At 39.5% G+C, this 27,373-nt stretch overlaps 4 protein-coding genes across 4 annotated transcripts; 1 reads left to right on the top strand and 3 right to left on the bottom strand.

The window, feature by feature from the left end:
- The first annotated feature begins 10,378 nt into the window (after positions 1-10,378).
- LOC120421665 (uncharacterized) lies at positions 10,379-14,264 on the top strand. Its single transcript, XM_039584896.2, has 2 exons — positions 10,379-10,387; positions 10,590-14,264. Exons 1-2 carry the CDS (start codon positions 10,379-10,381, stop codon positions 14,160-14,162), a joined length of 3,582 nt encoding a protein of 1,193 aa, XP_039440830.1. The 3' UTR covers positions 14,163-14,264.
- A 403-nt stretch (positions 14,265-14,667) lies between these two features.
- LOC120421666 (uncharacterized) lies at positions 14,668-16,155 on the bottom strand. Its single transcript, XM_039584898.2, has 2 exons — positions 16,147-16,155; positions 14,668-16,083 (listed from the first exon to the last, which is right to left on the bottom strand). The coding sequence occupies exons 1-2, from the start codon at positions 16,153-16,155 to the stop codon at positions 14,668-14,670; spliced, it is 1,425 nt and encodes a 474-aa protein (XP_039440832.1).
- A 5,268-nt stretch (positions 16,156-21,423) lies between these two features.
- Positions 21,424-22,070, bottom strand: LOC120421667 (uncharacterized). Its single transcript, XM_039584899.1, has 2 exons — positions 22,065-22,070; positions 21,424-22,005 (listed from the first exon to the last, which is right to left on the bottom strand). Exons 1-2 carry the CDS (start codon positions 22,068-22,070, stop codon positions 21,424-21,426), a joined length of 588 nt encoding a protein of 195 aa, XP_039440833.1.
- Positions 22,071-26,120: 4,050 nt separating this feature from the next.
- Positions 26,121-26,564, bottom strand: LOC120421668 (cuticle protein 19.8-like). The gene has a single exon (XM_039584900.1). The coding sequence runs from the start codon at positions 26,562-26,564 to the stop codon at positions 26,121-26,123; it is 444 nt and encodes a 147-aa protein (XP_039440834.1).
- Between the last annotated feature and the right edge of the window lie 809 nt (positions 26,565-27,373).

Raw genomic sequence — 27,373 nt, 5'->3', positions numbered from 1 at the left:
CTCAAGCTTCAGGTAACTTTTTCTCAAAATTCGAAATGGGAAATAATAGCTGATCTCCCCAGCTACCATTTAACTAATCTGTAAACTTAAATTTAAAAAATTCTATAATACGTTAAATTAATGCTGATATATGCCGAATATCGATTACTAAGTATTTAACTGTTCATCCATTTCCATAACCAAATCATAATTTCTATACCATAATATATTTTTTTTTAGTTTCGAAAATTCCCGGGATAAATTTTAAAATTCCCGGGATTCAAGAATTCCCGGTTTTGGAAAAATCCTGAGAATTTTGTCCCGGGAATTCCCGGGATGGACGCATTAATCCTAGACAACTTGGGCTTAGACAATCATCATTACCCATGGTGAAATCCAATCTGCAATCCGCTCAGTTCACCGTCTCCTAGCAACAGGATTGCCAGGTTGCCAGATAAATCTGGGAATGCTTGAATGTTTTCAAATGTCATCCTTCTCTGTGCCAGATATTGCCTGATTTTGCCAGATTTTTCGTTTTGTGCCCATTTTAATCTACTTTTTGATAAAAATGAACGAATTTAATTTAATATAAAAAAATAATAGTTTGATTTTCTTGAAGAAAATTTAAATAAAACATTTTTGAGGCCATAAAATCAATTTAACCATCTCAATTCTAATAAATTTTGAATTTTATCATATCCTTCCTCCCCTGCACCATTCAAAATTTTCATATTATCATCCGCAAAATTTTTCCAGATATTTAATCGAAACCTTGCCAGATTTTTCAAATTCTGAACTTGTAACCCTGCCTAGCAAAGCGAATTCTGTTTAAATTGTCAATTTTCATGTCAAACGTCAAGTATTGCTCAAATTGGTATGGATCGATAATACGAACCATAAATTGTAAATTTACAAATTTTACCCCGATGGCCAATCTCTCAATATCAGTCGATGTCCGGCGACACCAAGTCATCACCATATCATCAGCTTGCTACTCCTGAGTGGACACCGGCTCGTGTAGGAGAGTCGCTCACTCTCTGCAATCTCACCACGTTCTGCACACCCTTACCAAAAATCATGATTTTTTGAGTTCCAAATCCCACTTTTCATACGAATTTTTCAGTTCAACCCATATAACCATTTTTATGGTTGTAGTACCTGAACTCCAAAAATCGTATGAAAAGTGGGATTTGGAACTCAAAAAATCATGATTTTTGGTAAGGGTGCATATCGCGAGTTGTCGGCGTAGTGCACCGGAGAGTGATCTCCCCCAACGAAGACGCGTGCCGCCAAAGATTCTTGACCAGCAGCGGTGTTGCGTGAGTTGAGCAGACGCTGCAAAGCGAGAGCGAGAGTGCCCCCACAGGTGAGTTATGTCACTTTTTGTTTACACAAGATGAAGAGCGAGAGTGATCTTAGCTGGCTGCAGACACGTGTGGGCACCGTTAACACGTGCGTTGATCGCGAATCTCTGAGTGACCACTCGGTGGAGATCGCGAAGTGTGTTGACCAAGCAACTTGCATGCAAGTTGGCATTTGCTGGAAGGCGACTTGAGGGGAGCAAAGTGATCTCTGGCATTATCGTTGTTCTGTTCTATGCGTTAGCTCCGTCCGTGGATTTTTTTTCTGCTAAAATTTTACAAAAAGGCATATTTAAAGTGAACACGTCATCGCATGTGTGTTCGTAAGGAGTTTCTAAAACGAATAAATTCAAAGCAGACTTCATGTTCAATAAGGCGTGACAGAACTGCTTCTTTCAACATCGCAGCTCGCGCCGCGTGGCTCATCATCGCTTTAATCATACGGTCGAGCAAGTTGAGGAGGCCGGCGTTTGCAAATATTCCATGTTTGGTCCTTTTCTCGCCAATTTCAGGTCCCCAGGAATGGCATCTATCGCCGGCAGTGAAGCTGTTATTTTGGGATCCAAACATTCTCCCAGCCATGGTTTCATGCCAAGAAGCTTCAAGTGCACGTTCAAGCTTTACACAGGGATTACATTGCGTTCAACCTCCCCCTCAAGAAGCTCGCGAGATCAGCAATTATGGACCCCTTCTTAGGAGGATGCAATCGCGCGGGCCGCAAAAACCGGTTCCTCTCACCTCCTCTTAGAAAAGAGAGGTTGCATGTAATAAAATACTAGGTTTAAGTTACCCGCAAGTCGTTCTGAAAGTTGGCGCGAGGGTCTTCTCACTTTCAAAAGTCATAACTCGAACAAAAGGTACCTACTACCAACTGCCGGGTAGCAAAACCTCACCGCCGTACGATCTCGGTCATTATGATGAACTCCGACACGGCTGCTGCTGCCCACAATCTGCCACTTCAGCTCAGATTAATCGTCTTTCTTTTTGTTCTACAACTCTCCGGTACGGCAAGAAGGCCACGTGCCACTTTGCGGGGATCACATCGCGATTCCGAGTGTCACCTCACGCCGGTGGTGACCGGGAGATTGATTGGTTCTGGCGGAGTAGGCATACATGCGGAGGAGTTTGCGGGCATTTGTTTGCTGTTGGGGGGGTTGGGTTAACTCACCGAATGACTTTACGTTGAAACTATGCTCTTGACAGGGATCATTATCTAAGGATACAATATGACTTAATAAAGTGAAAATTTGTACACCCAAAGTTAAAGAACGAGGGGATAGTTCTCACGAAAAGAAACGTGAGGAAAGTGCTATTTTGCGAGAGTAAAGTCCTCTCGTGTGTTCATTCGTTCATTGGAACAGTTCATCCTATTGAGTGGCTTATATGGAAAAATGACCGCCACTTAGTTACCGAACCATGGTGGCCCATACGGCAAATGCACGGTTCAATATGCCGAAGATCTTGAGTTCGAGGCTCGGTACCGGTACTTTTTTTTTTGATAGATGAACTTTTTTTGAAGATGAACCATGAGTAAAGTCAAATTATTCGCTCTACAGCATTGCCTTGGCATTCTCGATTGCGAGATTCCTACTCGAAACTAGGTGTCCGAAGGCTTGATTGTTGAGGCAATTGCAAACCTCTTTTTACACCTAAGCTTCCATCCACCCCGGGATTCGAACTGACGACTTTTGGATTGTGAGTCCAACTGCCTACCAGCGACTCCACCGAGACAGGACCCAGGGAGACGATTCCTACACCTGGACTGAGCTATCGACCTAACCTCTAGGTTAGACCGGGGCCAACATTTACTTCCCTGTCCGACGGAAGGCGTGATCAGACAAATCTCGTCTCAAAATTTGCCACCGGGACCTTCTGGGATCAAACCCAGGCCGACTGGGTGAGAGGCAACCACGCTTACCCCTACACCACGGTCCCGGCATGAGTAAAGTACTCTCACTAATTTCGGTATTTATCCTCTACGTCCGCACACAGTACCATTTTACTACCGAATCGTGCTCTTTATCCTCTCGTATGCCGATACCCAGTTCTGGGTGTATGAAACGACCTTTTCGTGAAAATAGAAAAACAATTGATCCATTCGATGAAATGATCGAGCCAGAGAAATAACCATTTCGATGAACAGATCCATTCGATGAAATGACCAATTCGATTAAAAGACCCATTTGATGAAACGACCTTCTCGATGAAAAGACCCATTCGTTGAAATGATGCATTCGATGAAATAATCTAGCCAGAGAAATTACCCTTTCGATGAACAGACCCATTCGATGAAATAACCAATTCGATGAAATGACCTTCTCGATAAAATGACCTATTCGTGGAATAGATCCATTCGATGAAATGATCCAGCCATATAAATGACCAATTCGATGAAATGACCCATTTGATGAAATGGCCTTTTGGATAAAATGACCCATTGGTTGAATTCATCAATGAGATAATATTACCCAGCCGGTGAAATGACCTTTTCGATAAACAGACCCATCCGATGAAATGACCAATTCGATTAAAAGACCCATTCGATGAAATGACCTTCTCGATAAAATTACCCATTTGTTGAAATGATCCATTCGATGAAATGATCCAGCCAGAGAAATGACCCCTTCGATGAACAGACCCATTCGATGAAATGACCAATTCGATTAAATGACCTTCTCGATAAAAAGACCGATTTGTGGAATAGATCCATTCGATGAAATGATCCAGCTAGAGAAATAATCATTTCGATGAACAGACCCATTCGATGAAATGACCTATTTAATGAAATGACCCATTCGATAAAATGGCCTTTTCGATAAAATGTCCCATTCGTTGAATTTATCAATTCGATAAAATGACCCAGCCGGTGATATGACCTATTCTATATACAGACCCATTCGATGAAATGACATATTCAATGAAAAGACACATTTTATGAAATGGCCTTTTCGATCAAATGACCCATTCGTTGAATTTATCCATTCGATAAAATGACCCAGCCGGTGAAATGACCCTTTCGATAAAAAGACCCATTCGGTGAAATGACCAATTCGATTAAAAGACCCATTCGATGAAATGACCTTCTCGATGAAAAGACCCATTTGTTGAAATGATCCATTCGATGAAATGATCCAGCCAGAGAAATGACCCCTTCGATGAACAGACCCATTCGATGAAATGACCAATTCGATTAAAAGATCCATTCGATGAAATGACCTTCTTGATAAAAAGACCTATTTGTGGAATAAATCCATTCGATGAAATGATCCAGCCAGAGAAATAATCATTTCGATGAACAGACCCATTCGATGGAATGACCTATTTAATGAAATGACCCATTCAATGAAATGGCCTTTTCGATAAAATGACCCATTCGTTGAACTTATCAATTCGATAAATGACCCAGCCGGTGAAATGACCTTTTCGATAACCAGACCCATCCGATGAAATGACCTTCTCGATAAAATTACCCATTCGTTGAATTTATCAATTCGATAAAATGACCCAGCCGGTGAAATGACCTTTTCGATAACCAGACCCATCCGATGAAATGACCTTCTCGATAAAATTACCCAATCGTTGAAATGATCAATTCGATTAAATGATCCAGCCGGTGAAAAGTTACTTTCGTTGAATAGATCCATTTGATGAAATTATCCAGCCGGTGAAATGAACCTTTAAATGAACAGAACAATTCAATGAAAAGACCCATTCGATGAACAAACCCATTCGATTAAATTACCTTTTCGATTAAATTACCCATTCGATGCAATGAACTTTTCGATAAAATGATCCATTCGATATAATGATCCAGTCGGTGAAATTAACCTTTCGATGATCAAACCCATTCGATGAAATGACCAATTCGAATAAAAGACCCATTCGATGAAATGACCTTTTCGATAATGACCAATTCGTTGAATTGATTAAAATTCGATTAAATGATCCAGATGGAGAAATTTCTTTTTCAACTAACAGACCAATTCGATTATATGACCCATTCAATAAAAGACCCATTTGATGAAATGGCCATTGCGATCAATTGACCCATTCGTTGAATTGATAAATTCGATAAAATGACCCAGCCAATTTCACCCTTTTCGATAAACAGACCCATTCGATGAAATGGCCCATTCGGTTGAAAGACCTTTTCGATGAAATGACTTATTCAATGAAATGCCCCAGTCGATGAAATGACCTTTTCGATGAACAGACCTATTCGATGAAATGCCTATTTGATGAAATGACTTTTTCGATTAAAAGACTTACTCGGTGAAATGACCTATTCGATAAAATGACCCATTCGTTGAATTGATCAATTCGATGAATTTATCCAGCCGGAGAAATGACCCTTTCGATGAAAAGACCCATTTGATTAAATAAAGAGTCGTGAGCTTGTTGTGGGTTGCATTCGATGAATCGGCCAACATTAACCGAAATCACAAATTCGGTGAATCACAATTCGACGAAACGGCCCACCCTCTCTATCTTCAGCGCAGAGAATGTACGCTGATTAGTTCAGCAACGCTGGACTAGGCTAGGTTAGGAAAACGACGCCGCAGGATCGACGACAAAGTATATTGCGATCGCGATGGTGAGATTTGTTCTTGAACCTTCATAATTTTCCATGGAGCAGCAGCAGCGGGTTTGTGGTTTTACGCTGGCAGCAGCAGCCTCAGCTGATCAATAAGCCGTCAATAAAAAGCGTTATTAATAGTTTGCGGGGTTCGGAGTTATGATTTGAGTTGTCATGGCGTGTTAGATTTTGCGCGCGACTGACCAACCAAGTGCGCGGATGAAGCTCAGGATTAATAGTATATTTTACTGTTTCAAGTGGGGGATAGATGTAGATCATGACCGGCTATGGATGGAAATGCTAAAGTTTATGTGAAGTTCTTTCAACTTTGTAGGTTTTATTTACAAAGTAGATCTAGAATCATGACCCTTGTTTAGAAAACTGTTGACAATATTTTATTTTTTTTAACTGACTTATTTCGTCAAAGCAATTAAGATCATCACCACTTATTCCACAATATTTTAAACAATAACAAAGTTCAACGACCCCATCATAACCACAACCCCAGCAAATTTAAATCTTTCAAGTCGCGATTCAGAAGATTTAAACTGATGGATCATTATACCGTAGAGGCGTTGAACCTTCCAAAAGCCGATCCCAGAACTAAGCGCCATCATTGTGTGGATCCTATTCGTCATGGGAATTACACCAACATCAGATTCATCGCCAAAAAGCTAAGAACAACGACCTATTGTGAGCACACCATTCCCAATTCCTCTAGCTAGCTTCGAACTGAGGTTCAGCCCGTCAGCATTCTGACAGCTGGTTAATTCGAAAACTTAGCTATTGACATCCTGGAACGTTTAACCTTAGACTAAAAGGTGTTTAGATCATTATCCCAAATTGCATGTGCCAACTAAGAGCAATGAATCATCATCAACTACGGTTGAGCCTGTCACTTGAAGCATGAAGAACGTGATCATCTCTGGGTGAGGTGGATCTCCAGATTCTCTCCAACCACTCTGATCAGAACATCAGACTTTAAATTAGTGGCACTAATGGGAACTTCCTCTTCTGAGCAAATTTTATTGGTCGCATTACAATTCGAATTTATTTACGCTACTCACTCTGGTGACAACCGGATGGGACAGTAAATTCCATTGTTTGAGTCTACAAACAGGCACAAGAAGATCAAGGCACGAGTCAGGAAGTCACCGTGCTAAATGTGGAGATCGTGTGGTTTGGATTTTAGCATAAAGTTGGATTTTTTAGTGGAACCGGGTAAAACCTGTGGGTCACGCTGCGTCAGAGTTTGGAATTTGCCGAGAGGGTTTTATGGGTGCAAATTTTGTGGTGTTCAAGGTTGAATCGGGAATTGTTGAATGCTTCAAAAACATCTTAGTGAAGTTCGTGTCAAAGTATGGAAAAGGTTAATGGAAAGTATTTCAACTTAACCCGTGTCACTTTAATAACCCCCAGATTTAACGCCCATTAGGCAGATATATGTAACAAACACGTGTTTCATTCAATTGCCGCCAATCCTTTAACTGTTACGAATGCCCGTCATAAACCGAAGCGTACGGCGCGGTCTAGACGTTCCAGTTGGACGCCCTTCTTGGGGAGGGCACCTTCTAGCGCTATAGTACCTACTTCTGCCCATTAGCCGTGATGACGTCGGTACCAGCTGATACATCACTCGAACAAGCCATAGCTCACCATGCAATCAACACCCGAGGGCCCACCTTGTTTCACAGATAGGGGGCTTGAAATGAAAGTGAAATTGTAGGTGGTAGCTCTTGGTGAAGCTAGTCGCAGTACCGTTGTCTGTGAATTGTCAGCACCCATGCTAAATCGGCTCAGTGTGTTATCATCAATGCCTTCGAATAAGCTATAATCGATCGATACCGATTAAAGTGTACGCGTAAGATCAACACACCCACACTGGATTCTCTGTAGGAACGGAGGTTTGGAAAATGTGCTGTTTATTCAACCTTTCTCGTTTTTTATGATTTATGGGTTCTCCTATCCCGACTCTCTCTCCTTATTCTGACGCCGGGGCTTCAAATGTGTCAACTCTACCGAATCTGACTCGACTCCGACTTTTCAAGATTAAAGTTTGACTTCAACTTTGACCCCGGGTATTCAAAGAGTAACGATTCCAACATCGGGTTCAACACCCAAGTTTATCAACATAAACCAACTCTGACTCCGGATTCTAAAACATGGTCCAGAACATCCCAACATAACAGCAGAGCGGTCAAACATACTCACTGAAGCTACAAGGCCATGTCCCAGTGTCAAACCCAGTCGACCTCTAGCTTGATACGTCGATAGACCCACCGATCTTAACTCCAAGGAGTCCTTAAATGACCCAAAACATCCCAACACATTAATAAGGTAGTCTACCATACTCACAGAGGCTATGCGGGTGTGTTCCGGGGCCAAAAACCGTCGACATTCAGCTTGCTACGGCTGTAGAACCACATGTCTCAACTCCAAGGAGTTCTTGGATAACCCAGAACATCCCAATGGGTTGTTACAACAATGCGTTGTAGCCTTTACACTGACTGGGTAGGATCCGTAGTCAAAATCATGAAGTTTCGACTTGTTTCTTTGGTAAGTCTCTTGCACAAAATTCCACGAAGTTACGGATGATTTACAACATCCGAGATGTTCCAAAACCATGCTTGCATGTTTTCATAACATAACTGGACAACATTTGATGGATAATTTGAAAATTCTTCGACAAATGACGAAATCCCATACATTATAAATTTAAGTTATGGACATTTTTTTAAACGATTCTAGATTTAAACACCATTTCTTTGTATGAGTTTATATGTTTTGCAAAATTTAGGAACTCTAACTTCAAATTACTAAAATGCTCCAATGCTGATATCAGTTTCTCGAAAAAATACTCCAAATGATTGATTTTGATATATGGGCATCAAATGATCGGATTTTTTTCATATATTTAGAAAGTTATAACACATTAACACACATTTTTGAAAATACTCAAAATTTTCACAAAACAACGTATTTTCAGAAAAATGCTTAAACTTTCAGTTTTGTACAGTATGGGTATCGAATTATCGGGATTATTTCATACATTCCGACAGTATTTTTTTATAAAATACTCAAAATTTTCACAAACCTACGTCTTTTTGAAAAAAAAAATCAACATTATCTTTTCTGATGGGTAAAAAATGATTGGGAATTTTTTATACATTTCGATAGATTTTTTTTAAATATTCAAAATTTTCACAGAACTACGTACTTTTGAAAAAAAAAAACAGTGAAAAATAGTTACTATATGGTCTGATTTTTGTTTGTAAATAACCGACATTTTTAGTATTTTTTTAAATAATAGTTTTGGGAATATTTTGAGTGTTTTAAAAAAATGTGTGTTATAAAGTTAAAGTTCTTTCTAAATATATGAAAAAAATCCGATCATTTGAACCCATATATCAAAATCAATCATTTGGAGTATTTTTTCGAAAAATGTGTTTTTACTTTAAAAATCTCGATCATTTGATACCCATTGCATAAAAACTTGAATTTTTAGTATTTATTTTTTACTATTTTCAAAAATTTGTGTAATAACTTTCAAAATGTATGCAAAAATCACGATCATTTGATACCCATATTGTAAAAAATTAAAGTTTGGAGTATTTTTTTTTGAAAATACGTAGTTTTGTGAAAACATTTAGTATTTCAAAGAAAATATTATAACTATCGAAAAGTTTGAAAAAATCCCAATCATTTGATACCCGTATTGTAAAAAAAACTTAAATTTTCAGTATTTTTTTCCAAAATTAGTTTTTGAAAAATTTGAGTATTTCACAAAAAATATTATTACTATCAAAATGTTTGAAAAAATCCCGATCATTTGATACCCATATTGTAAAAAACCGAAATTTTGAGTATTTTTCCAAAAATACGTATTTTTAAGAAAACTGTGAGTAATTTAAAAAAAAATATTATAACTTTCGAAATTTATGAAAAACTCCCGATCATGCAAGATCACAACTAGATTGCTCCAGTGAGAAGTGTTTGATGAAGTTTTGATTCTGTTATTGAAAGATTTACGTCTGTTTTTCAATTCATGTGAAATAAGTAAAATCACACATAAATTTGATGTGAAGTTACACATTATTATAGGTAATACGGTACGGTTAGGCTAACAAAATTCATAAAAATCAATATAAAACTTTTAAACTAGGAACTCCTTCATTAATCTCTAGTACAAGTTGAACAAACAACAAAATGTTGCACATTTTCCAGAGACCCATCCGTTCTTTCTCCGATCGCGCCCACAGCAGTCCGAAAAGGGCCCCCTTTTTGCAAATGTTCGGCCGATGTTTGGTTTTCCAGCGCCCATTTCCTCGATTGTTTATCGGTAGTTATGCGAGTACAATTATAAATAGTTTGGCAATCGCGGCGAAAGTGGTCAGTCCGTCGATTGTTGCCTGCACGAGAAGGGTGTAGCGTAGCGAGTTTGTCAGTAGTGGTCGATTTCAGCATGGCCCAGGTGAGTTCTGGGAAACTCGCCGCGACGAGTCGGGAGCATGTGTTGATGAAAATGAAGGGATGTGATTGGGGTTTGAAATTCGGTTGGGAATGATTCTGAAGCAAGTTTAATTGAAAGTTTCGTCAACATGTGTTTTCATTGTGAGAGTGATAGCGAGAAGAACTTGTGTGATAAGTGATGTGATTCCCTTTCCTCTTTGCAGTGGTTCGTCCCAGTGCTACTGCTGGCAACACTGCTGGTAACGTCTGAGTGTGTTTCCAAGAAGCGTGAGAATCAGTACGAGATCAACGTGCGGCATGGTCCGTTCGAGATTCACCAGCGGCACGTGAACACGAAGCCGTTCAAGCGAACCAACCCGAACGATGAGGGCGCCATGGATCAGCTGGGCTACCGGAAGGAGGCGTCCCTGTCGGAAGAGGTTGTCACGGAGCAGCAGCCGAAGAAGGAACCACCGCGAAAGCACGCTGATAACAGCGGTTCCAAGGGGTCAAAAGTGAGGGGAGCCAGTGTCTACAGGGGTCAGAAGAAGGCGCGTCATAGTTGGGGTTATACGGCCAATTACGGGCAAAGTGAGTTCGTAACTACGACGAAGCGACCTCAGTCGTTCTCAAAGTACGGACAACGGAAGAAGAAAACTCGACGACCTCATCACAGTGTCAATTTGGAAGACGACGATGTCGAGTTCAAAACGTTGCTGTCCTCGGAACGAACCCAGATGGAAGAGCTTGCCGAAAAGGAGCTGATGGCCGGAATGAAGAACTTCCCGTTTGAAAAGCACATCTTTCCGGACGATCAGTTCAAAGCTCAAAAACATCATAAGAATCACAACATGGATGAGAACTACTTTCAGCGGACAACAAAGGCTCCTCCGGAATCCAGGTACGTAACGCCAACAGTGCTGCACAACCCTCAGCTGCGAGTTCCGTCCGGCAAGGAGAAGAAAGGTCCGGTAAAGTTTCCAGCAGCTGCCAAGACCACCCAAAAACCAACCATCCCACCACCGGTTATGACAACCCAAAAGCCAAGAAAGTTCCGGCTTCCATCTTCAAAAGAAAGCGAAGAAAAAGACGACAAAGACGAAATCTACCTGCTGGTAAAGTACGAGAAGCCCAAACCAGGCGGCAAGGCAAAGGCCAACATTCTGCAGATCAATGACAGTGATAACGAGCTCGCGAAATCTGCGGCCAATCGGGGTCGGACTCGATACACGTCCGACAAAGTCGGATCTTCTTCGTCGGAACTCGACGACACGCTACGGAGCGTGAAGCAGAACAGTGTAGAGGTGTCGACACCAAGCTATTCAGTGAGTGAGAATTTGGAGAGTGGTGAGCGGGTGAATCAGGCTCCGACGCCGCAGCCGCTGCTGGGAACTACGGCGGGTCAGGGAGTTCCGAATACTGGCAGTGGTAACATTGGACCTAATCAGAGCGGAGTTGCGCCCGGATTCCCGGTGCAGCAGGATCGTCTAGCTCAAAAGTATTTGCAGCTGCAACAGAATCAACAGAACCAACAGCTTTCGACGACGCAGAGCAGTCCTGTACAACAGAATGTACAGATCATTCAGGAAGCTGTAACTCCTGCGAGTCCTCAACCAGTTGGTCCTACGCACGCTACTCCAACGAATCCGTGGGCTCAAAATACACCACCAACTCTAAACCAAAACTTCCCGAGCCAGCCCAACCTGCAAAGCGTCTGGAGTCAGAACCAGCAGAGCTTCCAGAACATCCAGAATCAGCTCAACCAGCAGAATCTCCAAAACCAGAACCTGTTTTTTCAGACCCTCCAGAACCAGCAGACCAACCTCATCAACCGGAATCGAATGGCTGAGGCGCTTGCTAGGCAAACTAGGCCAACTCAACCCTTTTTCAACCAACCTAACCTTCCAGCCTTTCCCAACTTCCCGAGCGCGCCATCCTATCCAAGCCAAAATCTGGATTTTACCGGACCGATGGCTAATCCGATGATACCGCCACTGAACCAACCAATGTACCCCCAGACGTACTTCAACCAACCGGGTCCGGCATTCCCTCACAACTCACTAAACCAGCATGTCTTCCTCGGTCAAAGCCACAACTACATGAACTCGCCACAACACCTGTTCACGCGAAGTCTGATGAACTCGCTGAGCTCGGCAAACCATCTGAACCCGCAGGCCTTCCTCAACCAGCTGGGTCACTCGTGGAACAAACCGGAAGGGCTTCACAAGCCGCTTAACTTCCAAAGTTTGAGTCAAGATTTTGACAATCTGATTGCCAAAACTAAAGAGTCTCAAAACAACAAGAATGCTAACCAACTCAACGCGAACAGTGATCAACCATCAAACCCACAAACCTTTTTCGAGCAGAATCAAGCAACAACCCAACCTCCACCGCGCAGCTTCCAGAGCTTCGACTTTGTGAACCAGAATAAGGTTTCGAACAATGAGCGGGGAAATGTGCGATTCAACCAAGAGAATGCCCAAAATCAGAACCAGCAGTCAAGACCGCAAACGTTCTTCAAGCAGGATGACGAGCAAAACAGTCAGAACAATCAGAATGAATCCCCCAACTTTGGCAATCGAAACATCGAACTGAACGCTGCAAACGCTCAAGCAAGTCCGGACAACGCTCAGCGGCAAAGCCAGCAGGACCAAACCGGTCCCCAGCTCTTCCCAACCGATTCGCAAAACACCCAGAACTCCCAAACCTCAATCAATCAACAGTCCCAGGAGGAGCAAAGCAGCGCCCCGAGCCTTCCGCCCACCTTCCTCATCCCGGACCACATCCGGAAGATTCCGCCGAACCAGGGCATGCAGCAGACGGTGCACCAGCCGGACGGGCTGATGGTGCAGCACAACGCGATCCGCATCCAGCATCAAACCCAGCAGCAGCAGCAAGCGCAACCGGAAGCGACTCCGGAGCTGAAGCTCGCCGACCAGGGCGATACACGGGTGCAGCTGGATCGCAGCGCCAAGGGTTCGGTGGAGGAACCGGCGGGGAACTCGCTCCAGCAGGATTCGCGCTCGAGCGAGCAGCGGGAGTACGGGGGAAGTTCGGGATTGAGGGACAGTTACGGGGACGTTGTTGGGGAGGAGTTTGCGGATTTTGGTGAAGGGGCGAGGAGGCCGGACACGAAGAGTGCGGAGGAGGAAGAGGATGCGTCGCTGGAGGAGTTGAGTGAGACGACGGATCCGTTGGAGTTGAGTCGGATGTTGGTGCACAGGAATGGCGGGCTGACGGTGGAGCAGTTCAATAAGCTGTTTAGGGACTATTTTGACAAGGATTTGACTGAGAGTGATGTGCAGAACTTGGAAGAGGAGACTGGGACTAGTGGACGATCGGCAGGGGTTGACGGGAACGAGCTGACTCCTGCTTCGGGAAGCAGTGGATCGGTGGAGGTGGGAGGGGAGGTTGAAGAAGATCTTCCGGGGTCGTTTGAAGCGGACGATCAAGAGCAGAACATCCGAGTGCAAATCAACAAGGCAGGAGTTCGTCACGAGCCGATCGTGAAGATTGGCTACGGGAGCTCCAAGTCGCACCAGGGGGTGTACAAGTCGCCCAAGTTCTTTGAAAAGCTCAAAGAGTCCAGCGTGGAGGACGATTGGGCACCGCCGGAGCATCTGCAGGAGATTGCACCGAGTGGAGAGCAGGACGGGGGAGAGTATGAGCAGCAGGAGCAGAGTGTTTCCGGGGAACCGGAACAGCAGCAGCAGCAGGGAAATAGTGTAAGCGAAAACCCTACCAACAGTGGCCATCAAGGAGGACTAAGTTATATTAAGTTCGAAAAGTTTAACTAGAAGTACATATGCGGAAGATATCAGACTGAAAGCTAGCGCGTAGCATTGTTGAAATAGTGTTAGTTGCAGTTGTTATTTGTCAATAAATCGAATGTTGTTCACACGAAAGCACCACCCCTCCTCGACCGATTCAATGCCCTTTTGGTTTCTTTCACGGATGCCCCCCTCGAAATGTAAAGGAATACCAATGAGGAAGCATTGCACGCATATGTACCTTGCGGATAGTGCACGTACCTGGTATGCATGTTGGCTGCGCTTGCTCTATCACGTGTTTAACCAGCTTGATCGAACGTTTTTACATGATAGCGGTAGGCAGTTTCTTCCTCGCATGGGAATGTTATTGAGCATAGCGAAGTACACACGTACAAACCCCTCGTTTTACATGATAAGCCCAATTTATAACTACCGTGATATGGATGCATATATATTTAGTGTTTATTTAGGTATAGATAGGGAGTCATTAATTCATTAGCCGGATAATATACTGTTCTTCAATTGTTCGCAATTAATCAATTTGCTTCACCCTGATGTAGCTGTGGGCAACTCCATCCGACTTCTCGCGACGTTCCTTGTTCTCCTTCTTATTCTTGGGAAGCTCCTTCACGACGGCTTCGATTCCGCTCTTTCCGTCACCTTCGTACTCAACGACGCGCTTCTTACCATCGGGTTGTTCCAGCGAGTACACTCCCCGAACATGATCACCAACGCGCTTCTCCCACTGATCCTTGTGGTCACCAGTCACTGGGTCAAAAACCCCGTACGCATACTCGTAGTTTGGCAGCTTGATTCCCTTCTTGCTGCCTTCTCCGTTACCACGCTGCTCATCGCCACGGTTCTCTGCAGCTTCTCCAGCTTCGCTTTCCACTGATCCTTCTTCCTGCGCTTCCTCTCCTCCTTCATTTTGTTCTTTTCCAGCGTTCTCTTGCTCTTCCCGCTGCTGCTGCTCCCTACGAGCTTCCTGGCGACTTGCCTGCTCGCCTCTTTGACCCTCCTGACGAGTTCTCAACCATCCTTCCTGGCGTCCAGCTTTGCCTTTTCTTCCTCCATCTTGCTCAGCTCGCTGAGCTTCTTGACGTTTTCCCTCACCTTTCTTGCTTTCCTGTTTACGCGCACCCTTGTTCTTGCCAAAGCTCTCTTGCTGTTCCTTGCGCTGACCTTTCTCGCTTCGCTTTTGCTCAGCTTGCTTGCGTTCTTCCTTCTTGTTGACCTCTTGTTTGCGGGATTCTTTCTTCTTCTCTTCGCGCTGGGCTTCAACCTTGCCCTTACTCTCACCCTTGCTTCGCTCTTGACGCTTCTTTTCCTGCTTTTCGCGAGCTTCTACTTTGTCCTTTTTCTCACCCTTCTTTCGCTCTTGACGCTTTTTGTCCCCTTCCTCGCGAGCTTCCACCTTGCTCTTTTGCTCTCCCTTCTTACGCTCTTCACGCTTCTTCTCCTGCTCGCGCTCCTCTCGCTTCTTGTCGTTTCGTTTGCTCTCCTGCTTCATTTGAGCTTCCCCACGCTTGTCTCCCTCTCGACGTTTCTGCAGCTCCGACTTCTCCTCTGCCTTACGGTGCTTCAGCTGACGTCCCCAAACCGTTATACGAGGTTTTTCCTGCTCTTCACTTTCCTCACTCTCATCGCCCGAATCTTCCTCCTCACCATCATCTCCAGCTTCCTGATCCTCGTCCTCTGCTTCCGCTTCTTCCTGCTCCTCCTCCTCCTCCTCCCCCTCCTCTTCCTCCTGCTCCTCCTCTCGTCCTCGACTTTCCGCCTGCTCCCGTTGACGTTCGCGCTCGGCCTTCTCGTCGTACCGCTCGATCTGCTGCCAGGACCATTCGCCACGTCGGGTGTCTACGGCGTTACCCTTTTCCCGATCCTGGCGTGATCCCTTGGGGGCCGCCAGTACGGCAGCCACCACCACCAGGGCTAGCACCGCTGCAACCTGTGAAATGATTTTGATTAATTTCGAATCAACTTTGTATGAAAAAAAAAGCTTTGATCCTACCTTAAGCATTGTGCTGCTTCAGTAAGTTAGATAATTACTCTGAGAACTCAAATGATCGACTGATATCATTCTTGCTGCATAACATGGTTTTTATACCGAAGCATTTTTTGCAACTTTGAAAACGCGTAGAAATCTGCAACTTGGTCTAAACTTCAAAAATCGTGTATGAACATTCCGGTAAGTGCGTTTCGGTGAACTTCTAGCGGTAGAGCGAGACCGGGTTGGCTGGCAACAGTCTAGACGGGCCGGAATTCGTACCGTCTGCTGTTTGTTCTACTAAGCTTTGGTACAGGGTTGTTCTTTGGCAGCTACACATCGGTTGATGAAATTTACCAGGGTGGAGTGCCCAGAACTTGGTAAGATTTTTAAAATTGCTCGTACAAGCAGTTTAAGGCAAGTTTTGGTCACATTATCCTATCTAAGGTAATATTATCAAATCAGACTTAAATGGTGTATCACTGTTAACAACTTCGATTGAAAACAACAACCAATGGTTGGAAGGAAACACGGCTGTGAACAGCGCAGCGCCTAAAGGAAAGTACAGTCATCCCTCATATTCGGAACAGTTTACAGATCGGCCAATGTTCAAAAAATCATAGAAAATCGTTAATTGAACTTAATGACTTGCTTTTACCTTTATTTGAAAGCTTTTCTTGCGATCTTTCGAATGCTGTATCAAACAACTTCAAATTTTAACTTTTATATCAAGTTTTTGAGAAACACTTTGACCCTTGAAATCCACAAATTCGGAACACTTTTTTCTTACGGATGTAAACAAACTTTGGTTCTCTCCAGGAGTACATATTTTTTACAAAATAATGACTTCACACACTGAAACCAATGAAACACAAACTTAGTTATGTTTATGAATGGTCTGATAACTTTTTTTGTGAAAATATCAATTAAATTCAGGTGTTCCACAATTGTGGGAGGCACAATAACATCCCACAATTATGGAACAGGCAATTTGGAGGCAGTGTTTTGCTGCTCTGAATGAAATAGTCTTGAGATGCAGTAGTTTGATTTAAAAGTACTACGTTTATTAAATAAATAACAAGAGAATGGCCTAATAAAGGTCCTAAAAATAGCAGGGTCGACAGAAAAAATGCATTTGGCATGCTTTTGACAAATTATCACAAAAGTGTTCCAATATTGTGGGTGTTCCGAATATCTGGGATGACTGTATTATTTCAGTTAAATTATAACTTAATAATTTGCTAAACATAGACCATTTATATTAAAACCTTGATGGTTTATTTTTAAATTTTCTATTTACATTCCATTCCATTCAGATCCGTTGGGACCATCCACAAACCACGTGCACTGAAACAATAAAAATGCTAAATTCCTAAATTCTAGGAATTTTGCCTCCTTTTCTTATTAAGTAATCCGAAAAACCCAATTACTAAATAAGGAAACGAGCCAAAATTCCTAGAATTTAGGAATTTGGTACTTTTTTTTATTTCAGTGTGAACACTTTTTTGAAACTCTCGAACCCCCTCCCCCCCCACATCGTGAACAATTTCCATACAAATAAAACCTTTTTTGTATGGAGCGTGGACAATCGCCAAATCCCCCCCCCCCCCCCCTAAGGTGTCCTCGTGGTTTATGGGTGGTCCCGTTACAAAATCTAGATGAAATATATTCAAATTCAATTAAGTATAACATGAACCATATAAATTTCTAAAAACAAAGTTATGAACCGAGACAATTCTTCGATCGATAGTTCTAAACTTTGCTAAGGCTTTCAAATTGTCTTTATTTTTTGTTGTCAGCACCAAACGACAAAAAGCTATAGAATACTGATTAATTAACGACATAACAAACACTTTGCGTTCTGAATATTTTAAAATAAAGACAGCTTTGTTTTTTTTATACCTTTTGAGGTCATCATTCTGTATTTCTCAAATTTTTATTGTCAACATTATCATTATTAAAGATAAAAATAGAAACTTGTGGTTTGGTTGAGCGTTTTAGCAGAAATAGCGTTTTGTCAGAATCAAAGAAGAAACTCTTCCAAGAATGAATAAGTTGTTTAAAGTCTATATAAAAATATGTTCTAATTGAAAATAAATTTAATATTCCATCTTAGCAATCCTCTACAAAACTTTCGAAGGTGTAACTTTTTTCCTTCAGTAGATTTATTCGATTCATTAAGCACCCACAAACTCTGTTCCCAACTTTGAATTAATCAGCTGTTGAAAGGTAGTCCACATTTCAGCTTGGGATAGTAACTTCACACAAGTAATGCTTAAGAGCGAGTCCACGAGCAAAGCATACCCATCTCGCATCGACCTCACCAATCTGCCTGAAATTTTCAGGGGTTGTTTGTACATACATATAAAACTAGCATCTGGCCAAAATATGAGCACTCTAGGTCAACGGGAAGTGGGGCATATCGGGACACAAAGTTTGAAGGTTCAAAAACGTCAAAAATCTTAAAAAGGCTATAACTTAGGCAAAATTCAATTTATTTTCAAAATTCAAAATGCATCTGAAAGGGCTTAAAAAATGCAACAAAATGCAGGGAGAAACATCCCAATTGGTTAAATCTAAAGGGAGTTATTGGCATTTTAGTGAAAAAATAGCATAATTTTCAAACTCAAATAAAAAAGTGTTCCATCCAGATATCAACTCGGTTCGACCTGCAGCTTGTAGGGGACATCTGGGACTACCATCTGAGCTTGAGAGCTTGAGAACGCTTTGGGTAAGGCAGATTAACATATTCAATAGACACTTTTACTTTTAGTGAATTTTTTGGTCGTAAATTTTTGCTCGGGGGACCCCTTAGATCCCATTTTCTGGTGATAATTTTATCATATTCGTGTTCCTGAGTCAATTTCACAATAGAAACATGCGTAAAAATGTTTATTTTGATCCATTTTAACCCTTTAAAAAATAAAAGTTAAAAAAAAATCTTCGATTCACATTTATTGAAAATCAAGTTCGTTTCCAAGGATACTAGATGACACCAGAAAAAAGAAGCTTTTTAAATTTTTTTTACTTTTATTTTTTAAAGGGTTAAAATGGATCAAAATAAACATTTTTACGCATGTTTCTATTGTGAAATTGTCTCAGGAACACGAATATGATAAAAATATCACCAGAAAATGGGATCTAAGGGGTCCCCCGAGCAAAAATTTACGACCAAAAAATTCACTAAAAGTAAAAGTGTCTATTTAATATGTTAAACTGCCTTACCCAAAGCGTTCTCAAGCTCTCAAGCTCAGATGGTAGTCCCAGATGTCCCCTACAAGCTGCAGGTCGAACCGAGTTGATATCTGGATGGAACACTTTTTTATTTGAGTTTGAAAATTATGCTATTTTTTCACTAAAATGCCAATAACTCCCTTTAGATTTAACCAATTGGGATGCTCTATCCTGCATTTTGTTGCATTTTTTAAGCCCTTTCAGATGCATTTTGAATTTTGAAAATAAATTGAATTTTGTTTAAGTTATAGCCTTTTTAAGATTTTTGACGTTTTTGAACCTTCAAACTTTGTGTCCCGATATGCCCCACTTCCCGTTGACCTAGAGTGCTCATATTTTGGCCAGATGCTAGTTTTATATGTATAAACAACCCCTGAAAATTTCAGGCAGATTGGTGAGGTCCAAACGACGTCCCATACAAAGGGGTATGCCCTGTTCGTGGACTCGCTCTTAAACAACGAAATAAATGAAATGAAATGAAAAGAAATTCTCTACGAAATCAGCCGGTTTCGACCATTTTTATTTTGTTGTATTTTTTTATTTGGCTCAACCTTTGTGAGGGCCTTCCCTGTGACCAAAGAAGCTATTTTGTGTCATTGGTTCACGCATACAAGTCTCCATACAATTTGGCAGATTATACAAGTTCTTACAAATAGCCACAATGAAAAAAAATCCGATTTTCAGTTTACTTTTTTTTCACAACAAATCAATTTCCCAAAATACGTTTTTTTTTATTTTTGAGAATTTATATATGTTATAGGGGACCAAAACCCGCAACTTTTGAGCTATAGAGCAGTATTGTCAAACAGTCTGCCGCCGAGTTATGATTTTTTGAAAAAAATAAATAAATTTCATGCATATTTTTTTAATTTTTTACGACCTAATGTTTTAATGTAAAATTAAATTAGCAATCGAAATGTTCTTTACAGATTTTTGATATAGGGTCCCGTTTTCAAGATATAGCCACAGAAAGTTTGGTTTCAACATAATATTAGCAATTTTTCGATTTAGCAAAGCATAGCATAGCATTGGTGTCTACCCGTAGATGCTACCCCCAAAAATTGTTCCGTGGATCACAGATAATATTGAATGATTGGCCCTTTTGAAATGTTAGTCTTGATTCAATAAATTTAAAATATTGTTTTCAAAGAGATCGAAAAAATTCACGAATATTTCATACTTTAATATTGTAAATCGGACCATAAGTCACTGAGATATTGACATTAGAAAATGGAGGGTTGTTTGGATGAGATTTAGAAAACATCAATTTTCCTGTTTCTTTTTCTTCAAGCCGCTGGCTGGATTTCAGCAACCATAGGTCCAATTTTTAATGTCTCTTATACAGTTTTATAAAATAATTTCTTAACCTTCAGAAAAAAATATTTTCAGAAATGGTCACTAATTTTCACTATTTTTAAAGATCGAAAAATTGCACATATTCTCTGTAGTCCACGGAACAATTTTTGGGGGTCCTGGTCAAAAACGAAGTAGCATCTACGGGTAGACACCAATGCTATGCTATACTAGATAGAAAAATTGCAAATATTTCGCTGAAACCAAACTTTCTATGGCTATACCATGAAAAAGGGGCCCTATGTCAAAAATCTGTGAAGTACTTTTCGATTGAAAATTCAATTTTACATTAAAAAATTAGGTCAAAAAAATATATGCATGAAATTTAGATTTTTTCCAAAAATCACTATTTTTTCAAAAAATCATGACTTGGCAGCATAATTAGTATAGGATTTTTCATAATTTTTTTTCGATTTTTCCCATACAAATTTATTCTCCGAGTACCAATGGGTAAATATTGACCGATTTGGTCATATTTGGCCCAGAGTCCTAACATAGCTCAAGGAACAATAATCAGCTTGTGGAGCGAGATTTTGAAAAAAAGTCGCATATTCTGGGCACCCTAATGTACATTGACATTTCGAGAGATAGATCGATATTGAAAATGTTGGCAACGATATTAGAACAAAACTTAACTTCATAAATTGAAAGAATTATAGCGTTTAATAGCGTTTAATTATTTGAGGGAATTCATGACCTGCCACACTCAACCCACTAGTAATACTTTTTCAAATAGCTATAACTCTCAGCCACTTTTTCCCCACCGTCAAACTTCGTAGCCACCTTTTCCTCTTCCTCTTCGCTGAACTTGCCCTGCTCCACATTCTTCACCTTCGCCTCAAAACCCTTATCATCATCGGCCTCGTACTCCACCACTCGCTGCGTACCGTCCGATTCCGCAAACTTGTACTGGCCCTTCACTTGACCCCCAACTCGCTTTTCCCACTGCTCCTTCCGATCCCCGGTCTGGGGATCCTTAACTCCATAGCTAAACTCATACCGTGGAATGGCGACCTTTTCATCCTTCTTGGGTTCCTCGTACGAATCTACCTTGAGCTTCTCCTCCGACTTGGGCGGAACCTCAGCCTTGACCGAAACGTCAGTTTTTCGGCTTTGCTGCTGCTTCTTAAGTATTTTGCTTAAAACTTCCAGTTTGTCCTCGAAGTTCTCATCAACCAGCTTCTTTTCGGGCAGGATGTGCACAGTTTTGTACCGATATTCGCTGACCTGGGAGTCCGACCGGCGAAACGAGACAACACAGTTGACGGTGATGAGGATCACCACTGCTAGAAGGTACTGCAAACAACAAAAAAGAATCTTAGAAAATTACATTCACCTCTCTTTAAATTGAATACCTTCATCTTTCTGACTAGAACTGCTAAATCTGCTGTTGATGCTCGGAAGAGTGATGGCTGATGTCTGATGATGCTGGGCAAATTTCTACAAACTTTTATACTTGCAATGTTCATTTGAGAACACTTTTGTTTGTTTCGACCAAGAACTTCTACCGCACCTATAGAACGTGTGAAATTTTGCGGTGCGTGTAACGCTCATTCAATAAAGCTCATTTAACCTATGCGTTTGGGTTAATGCAATGCCAAGTTCAGTTCATCTCTCTCTGTTTCCACGTAAAAGCTGTTTGTTGTTCAAAGAAGCAGCATGCGAGTTTGACCCATATTTTATCAGACAGACTTGAAAAGGTTATCTGTTTGAATGAAGAATTTTACATTCATCTTTCTAATTTAATGTAATTTGGATTTTTTTTTTTATGTTTCTAAGGTAATTTTTGTTTTTGTTTTTGTTTTTGTTTTTGTTTTTGTTTTTGTTTTTGTTTTTGTTTTTGTTTTTGTTTTTGTTTTTGTTTTTGTTTTTGTTTTTGTTTTTGTTTTTGTTTTTGTTTTTGTTTTTGTTTTTGTTTTTGTTTTTGTTTTTGTTTTTGTTTTTGTTTTTGTTTTTGTTTTTGTTTTTGTTTTTGTTTTTGTTTTTGTTTTTGTTTTTGTTTTTGTTTTTGTTTTTGTTTTTGTTTTTGTTTTTGTTTTTGTTTTTGTTTTTGTTTTTGTTTTTGTTTTTGTTTTTGTTTTTGTTTTTGTTTTTGTTTTTGTTTTTGTTTTTGTTTTTGTTTTTGTTTTTGTTTTTGTTTTTGTTTTTGTTTTTGTTTTTGTTTTTGTTTTTGTTTTTGTTTTTGTTTTTGTTTTTGTTTTTGTTTTTGTTTTTGTTTTTGTTTTTGTTTTTGTTTTTGTTTTTGTTTTTGTTTTTGTTTTTGTTTTTGTTTTTGTTTTTGTTTTTGTTTTTGTTTTTGTTTTTGTTTTTGTTTTTGTTTTTGTTTTTGTTTTTGTTTTTGTTTTTGTTTTTGTTTTTGTTTTTGTTTTTGTTTTTGTTTTTGTTTTTGTTTTTGTTTTTGTTTTTGTTTTTGTTTTTGTTTTTGTTTTTGTTTTTGTTTTTGTTTTTGTTTTTGTTTTTGTTTTTGTTTTTGTTTTTGTTTTTGTTTTTGTTTTTGTTTTTGTTTTTGTTTTTGTTTTTGTTTTTGTTTTTGTTTTTGTTTTTGTTTTTGTTTTTGTTTTTGTTTTTGTTTTTGTTTTTGTTTTTGTTTTTGTTTTTGTTTTTGTTTTTGTTTTTGTTTTTGTTTTTGTTTTTGTTTTTGTTTTTGTTTTTGTTTTTGTTTTTGTTTTTGTTTTTGTTTTTGTTTTTGTTTTTGTTTTTGTTTTTGTTTTTGTTTTTGTTTTTGTTTTTGTTTTTGTTTTTGTTTTTGTTTTTGTTTTTGTTTTTGTTTTTGTTTTTGTTTTTGTTTTTGTTTTTGTTTTTGTTTTTGTTTTTGTTTTTGTTTTTGTTTTTGTTTTTGTTTTTGTTTTTGTTTTTGTTTTTGTTTTTGTTTTTGTTTTTGTTTTTGTTTTTGTTTTTGTTTTTGTTTTTGTTTTTGTTTTTGTTTTTGTTTTTGTTTTTGTTTTTGTTTTTGTTTTTGTTTTTGTTTTTGTTTTTGTTTTTGTTTTTGTTTTTGTTTTTGTTTTTGTTTTTGTTTTTGTTTTTGTTTTTGTTTTTGTTTTTGTTTTTGTTTTTGTTTTTGTTTTTGTTTTTGTTTTTGTTTTTGTTTTTGTTTTTGTTTTTGTTTTTGTTTTTGTTTTTGTTTTTGTTTTTGTTTTTGTTTTTGTTTTTGTTTTTGTTTTTGTTTTTGTTTTTGTTTTTGTTTTTGTTTTTGTTTTTGTTTTTGTTTTTGTTTTTGTTTTTGTTTTTGTTTTTGTTTTTGTTTTTGTTTTTGTTTTTGTTTTTGTTTTTGTTTTTGTTTTTGTTTTTGTTTTTGTTTTTGTTTTTGTTTTTGTTTTTGTTTTTGTTTTTGTTTTTGTTTTTGTTTTTGTTTTTGTTTTTGTTTTTGTTTTTGTTTTTGTTTTTGTTTTTGTTTTTGTTTTTGTTTTTGTTTTTGTTTTTGTTTTTGTTTTTGTTTTTGTTTTTGTTTTTGTTTTTGTTTTTGTTTTTGTTTTTGTTTTTGTTTTTGTTTTTGTTTTTGTTTTTGTTTTTGTTTTTGTTTTTGTTTTTGTTTTTGTTTTTGTTTTTGTTTTTGTTTTTGTTTTTGTTTTTGTTTTTGTTTTTGTTTTTGTTTTTGTTTTTGTTTTTGTTTTTGTTTTTGTTTTTGTTTTTGTTTTTGTTTTTGTTTTTGTTTTTGTTTTTGTTTTTGTTTTTGTTTTTGTTTTTGTTTTTGTTTTTGTTTTTGTTTTTGTTTTTGTTTTTGTTTTTGTTTTTGTTTTTGTTTTTGTTTTTGTTTTTGTTTTTGTTTTTGTTTTTGTTTTTGTTTTTGTTTTTGTTTTTGTTTTTGTTTTTGTTTTTGTTTTTGTTTTTGTTTTTGTTTTAGATCTGATTTTTGTACAAACTTTGGTAAAGACGGGCATTTATACTCGAAAAAAAACTTGTTGAACAGAAATCAAAAATGTATAACATTTGTATTAACCCTCATTTCATCTTATCCAAAAAAAAATCGATGAGGGGCCTGTTTTTGTACCAAAAATAACAGAATCGAATTGTAATATTTTTAGCACATGTATCGAAAAGTTCAATTTCTCAAAGTTGCTTTGATTTAAACGCTGAATTGACTCAACTCATGGACATATTACTCAATATTCCATTCAAACGACGACTAAAACTTTTCGAAAGACAGTGCAGTAACAACTGTCATTCTAAGTCAGATTAAATGAACCTAGAATTTAAACATGTCTTCCGCTTTTCATAAATTCTACGGGATCATGCTATCTAGACGTATGTATGTCGTTTTAAGAACTGTCAACTCTAACATCAATTCTGAGTCCAAAAATGATTTTTTCTTGACATAACATGGAATAAGAGGTTGGTTCATTTTTTTTTCATTCATGTACGCCATATTACTCAATTAACCGCCGATCAGAAACTCATTCCACCATGCAAATGCGGCCGCGCCAAAGTGATGAATGTTTTAATCTAGCGTTAATTGAAGTTTATGCCCAACTGACGACGTGCCGATAACACGCTGAACAAATACGCCTACCAGCTCAGCGGGAGCGACGTTGCAGATTTTCTAATGAGTCGAACTTGTAAAACCCCCTGCCGGGTTGTTACTGATGGCAGGTATGCTGGTTGTGATAATTAAAGTCAAACCCAGTGAAGTTTCTAGTGAATACAAAGTTTAGACTCCAAGTCGGTGTCGATTGCAGTACCAACTACATTCCGAGCTGCTTTAAATTTGGTTCAGTCGAGCATTGCTGCAGTGCCACCGCTGAGGAGGCAAGACGAATCTTTGCCGAGGTGGGTTCATGATTTATGGTGCGACGATCTGTCGAAAATGGGTGGTGATGACGGTTAACACGATGGGAATTGCCACTCTTAAATCAGACTTTGAAGGGTTGGTTAGATTCAGTTAAAAGGCAGTTGTGGAATGTTTGTTGTAAGAGAGAGAAATTTAAAGTTTGAAGTACTGATGAAACACATTAAGTAAAAAGACAAAAAATATAAAGAACGAGCAATGAAACTTCACATATTTATCGAACCCACGATTCGTTCTTTCCAGACACACACAATCACATTCAATCATTAGCATAATTAGGCCCAATTTCAGGCAAAAACAAACTCAACTTGTATCGCCATAAGCTACGTACGACCAATCAATGCTGGCGGTATTCCTTTCACTTATCACCACGTGCCATCGTCGCTCGATATATCTCAAGCTCGGTTCAGTGCTAGCACGCAACGGCCCAGTCCGGGTCATTACATGCTCCAATCAACCTGATTTTGGGCCCCTTCTAGACCCATGGTAATTAGACTTGACTTCTAAGGCAGAGGACCATGCATGCAACGACTCCCGGCGGGGACAACTTGCCAACTCTAGGAGCTAGGACTTTCAAGTTAATTGAACTCTCTGCATGGAAGCCGTTTTTCAACGATTTTATTTCAGATCAGTTTAGCTTCTTGTTCACCATGTTGTAGCTGGTTGCAACTCCACCGGCCTTCGACTTCACCACGCCCTCCAAATCCGCATGTTTGTGGCCCACGTTGGTCACCTTGGCGTGGAATCCCTGCTTGTCATCCGCTTCGTACTCCACGATCCGCTGGGTTCCGTCCGACTCTTCAAACATGTACACTCCCTGCACGTGATCTCCAACCCGTTTCTCCCACTGATCCTTGTGATCACCGGTCTTGGGATCGCGCACGCCGTACGCAAACTCGTACTCCGGGTAGGAGTTGATCTCGTCCAACAACTCGGTCAGCTTCTTCTTCTTCTCGACGCCAACAGAGCGATCAACTTGTTGTACCAACTTTGCGCTAGAATCTTTATGAAGAATAGTATTTTCATAGCGTAAAATTTGTTTCTCGCCACTTATTGGGGAACTCTGTACCATTGCCAGTGCCAACGCCAAAATCAACGCAAGTTTCAACATTCTTGAACAAGTTGTGCGATCCCTTCGAGCGCTAGCAAACTGATAATAATTCTTCACCCTTAGGCAAGTGCATTTATACAACCAATTGGTTCTGACCATTCTTGGCCGAACGGCTACCAATCAATTAATGCCGAAGACCAAGTTTGAACTCGGAATGAATGAGAGCGAAACCCCGCCAGCCGCGAGGAACTTTAGTGTCCATTAGAACGATGGGAAATTGTCGGAAATGGTGAACTAGAATGGAGCGTTAACGAGTGCATTCGGCGAATGTTCTTGGTGGAATGGCTTCCAATTGCATTCTAACATAGATAATATAGAAAAAAAAAAGACTTGCTGAAGCCACTTACTCACATTGAAATGTGAATTGATTTGAGCTTTAGTTCCCTGAATACCAGAAAATCTTTCAAACAAGATGTTAAATGCAATTTTATTTTTGAAAAAAATCTATAAACCACTGAAAAGACAGAATCTCAAAGCAGGATTTCCAGATTTCCGTGGTTCTTTATGTCATGTTTATCCAACTTCACAAATTACAGCCATAAAACTGGGTTCGGTGGTGTAGTGGTTAGCGTGGTGGCCTCTCATCCCAGTAAGGCCTGGGTTCAATCCCAGACGGTTTTAAAGTTTTTAAGTTTTAAAGTTTTAAAGTTTTTAAGTTTTTAAATTTTTAAGTTTTTAAGTTTTTAAGTTTTTAAGTTTTTAAGTTTTTAAGTTTTTAAGGTTTTAAGTTTTTAAGGTTTTAAGTTTTTAAGTTTTTAAGTTTTTAAGTT

The sequence above is a fragment of the Culex pipiens genome, chromosome 3 (assembly GCF_016801865.2).
Source record: "Culex pipiens pallens isolate TS chromosome 3, TS_CPP_V2, whole genome shotgun sequence".
Taxonomy (NCBI): Eukaryota; Metazoa; Arthropoda; class Insecta; order Diptera; family Culicidae; genus Culex; species Culex pipiens.
This window is presented reverse-complemented; position numbering and strand designations above follow the sequence as displayed.

Excerpts from the sequence above, each read along its gene's own strand:
- LOC120421668 (XM_039584900.1), bottom strand. The coding sequence starts at position 26,564 with ATGGTACAGAGTTCCCCAATAAGTGGCGAGAAACAAATTTTACGCTAT.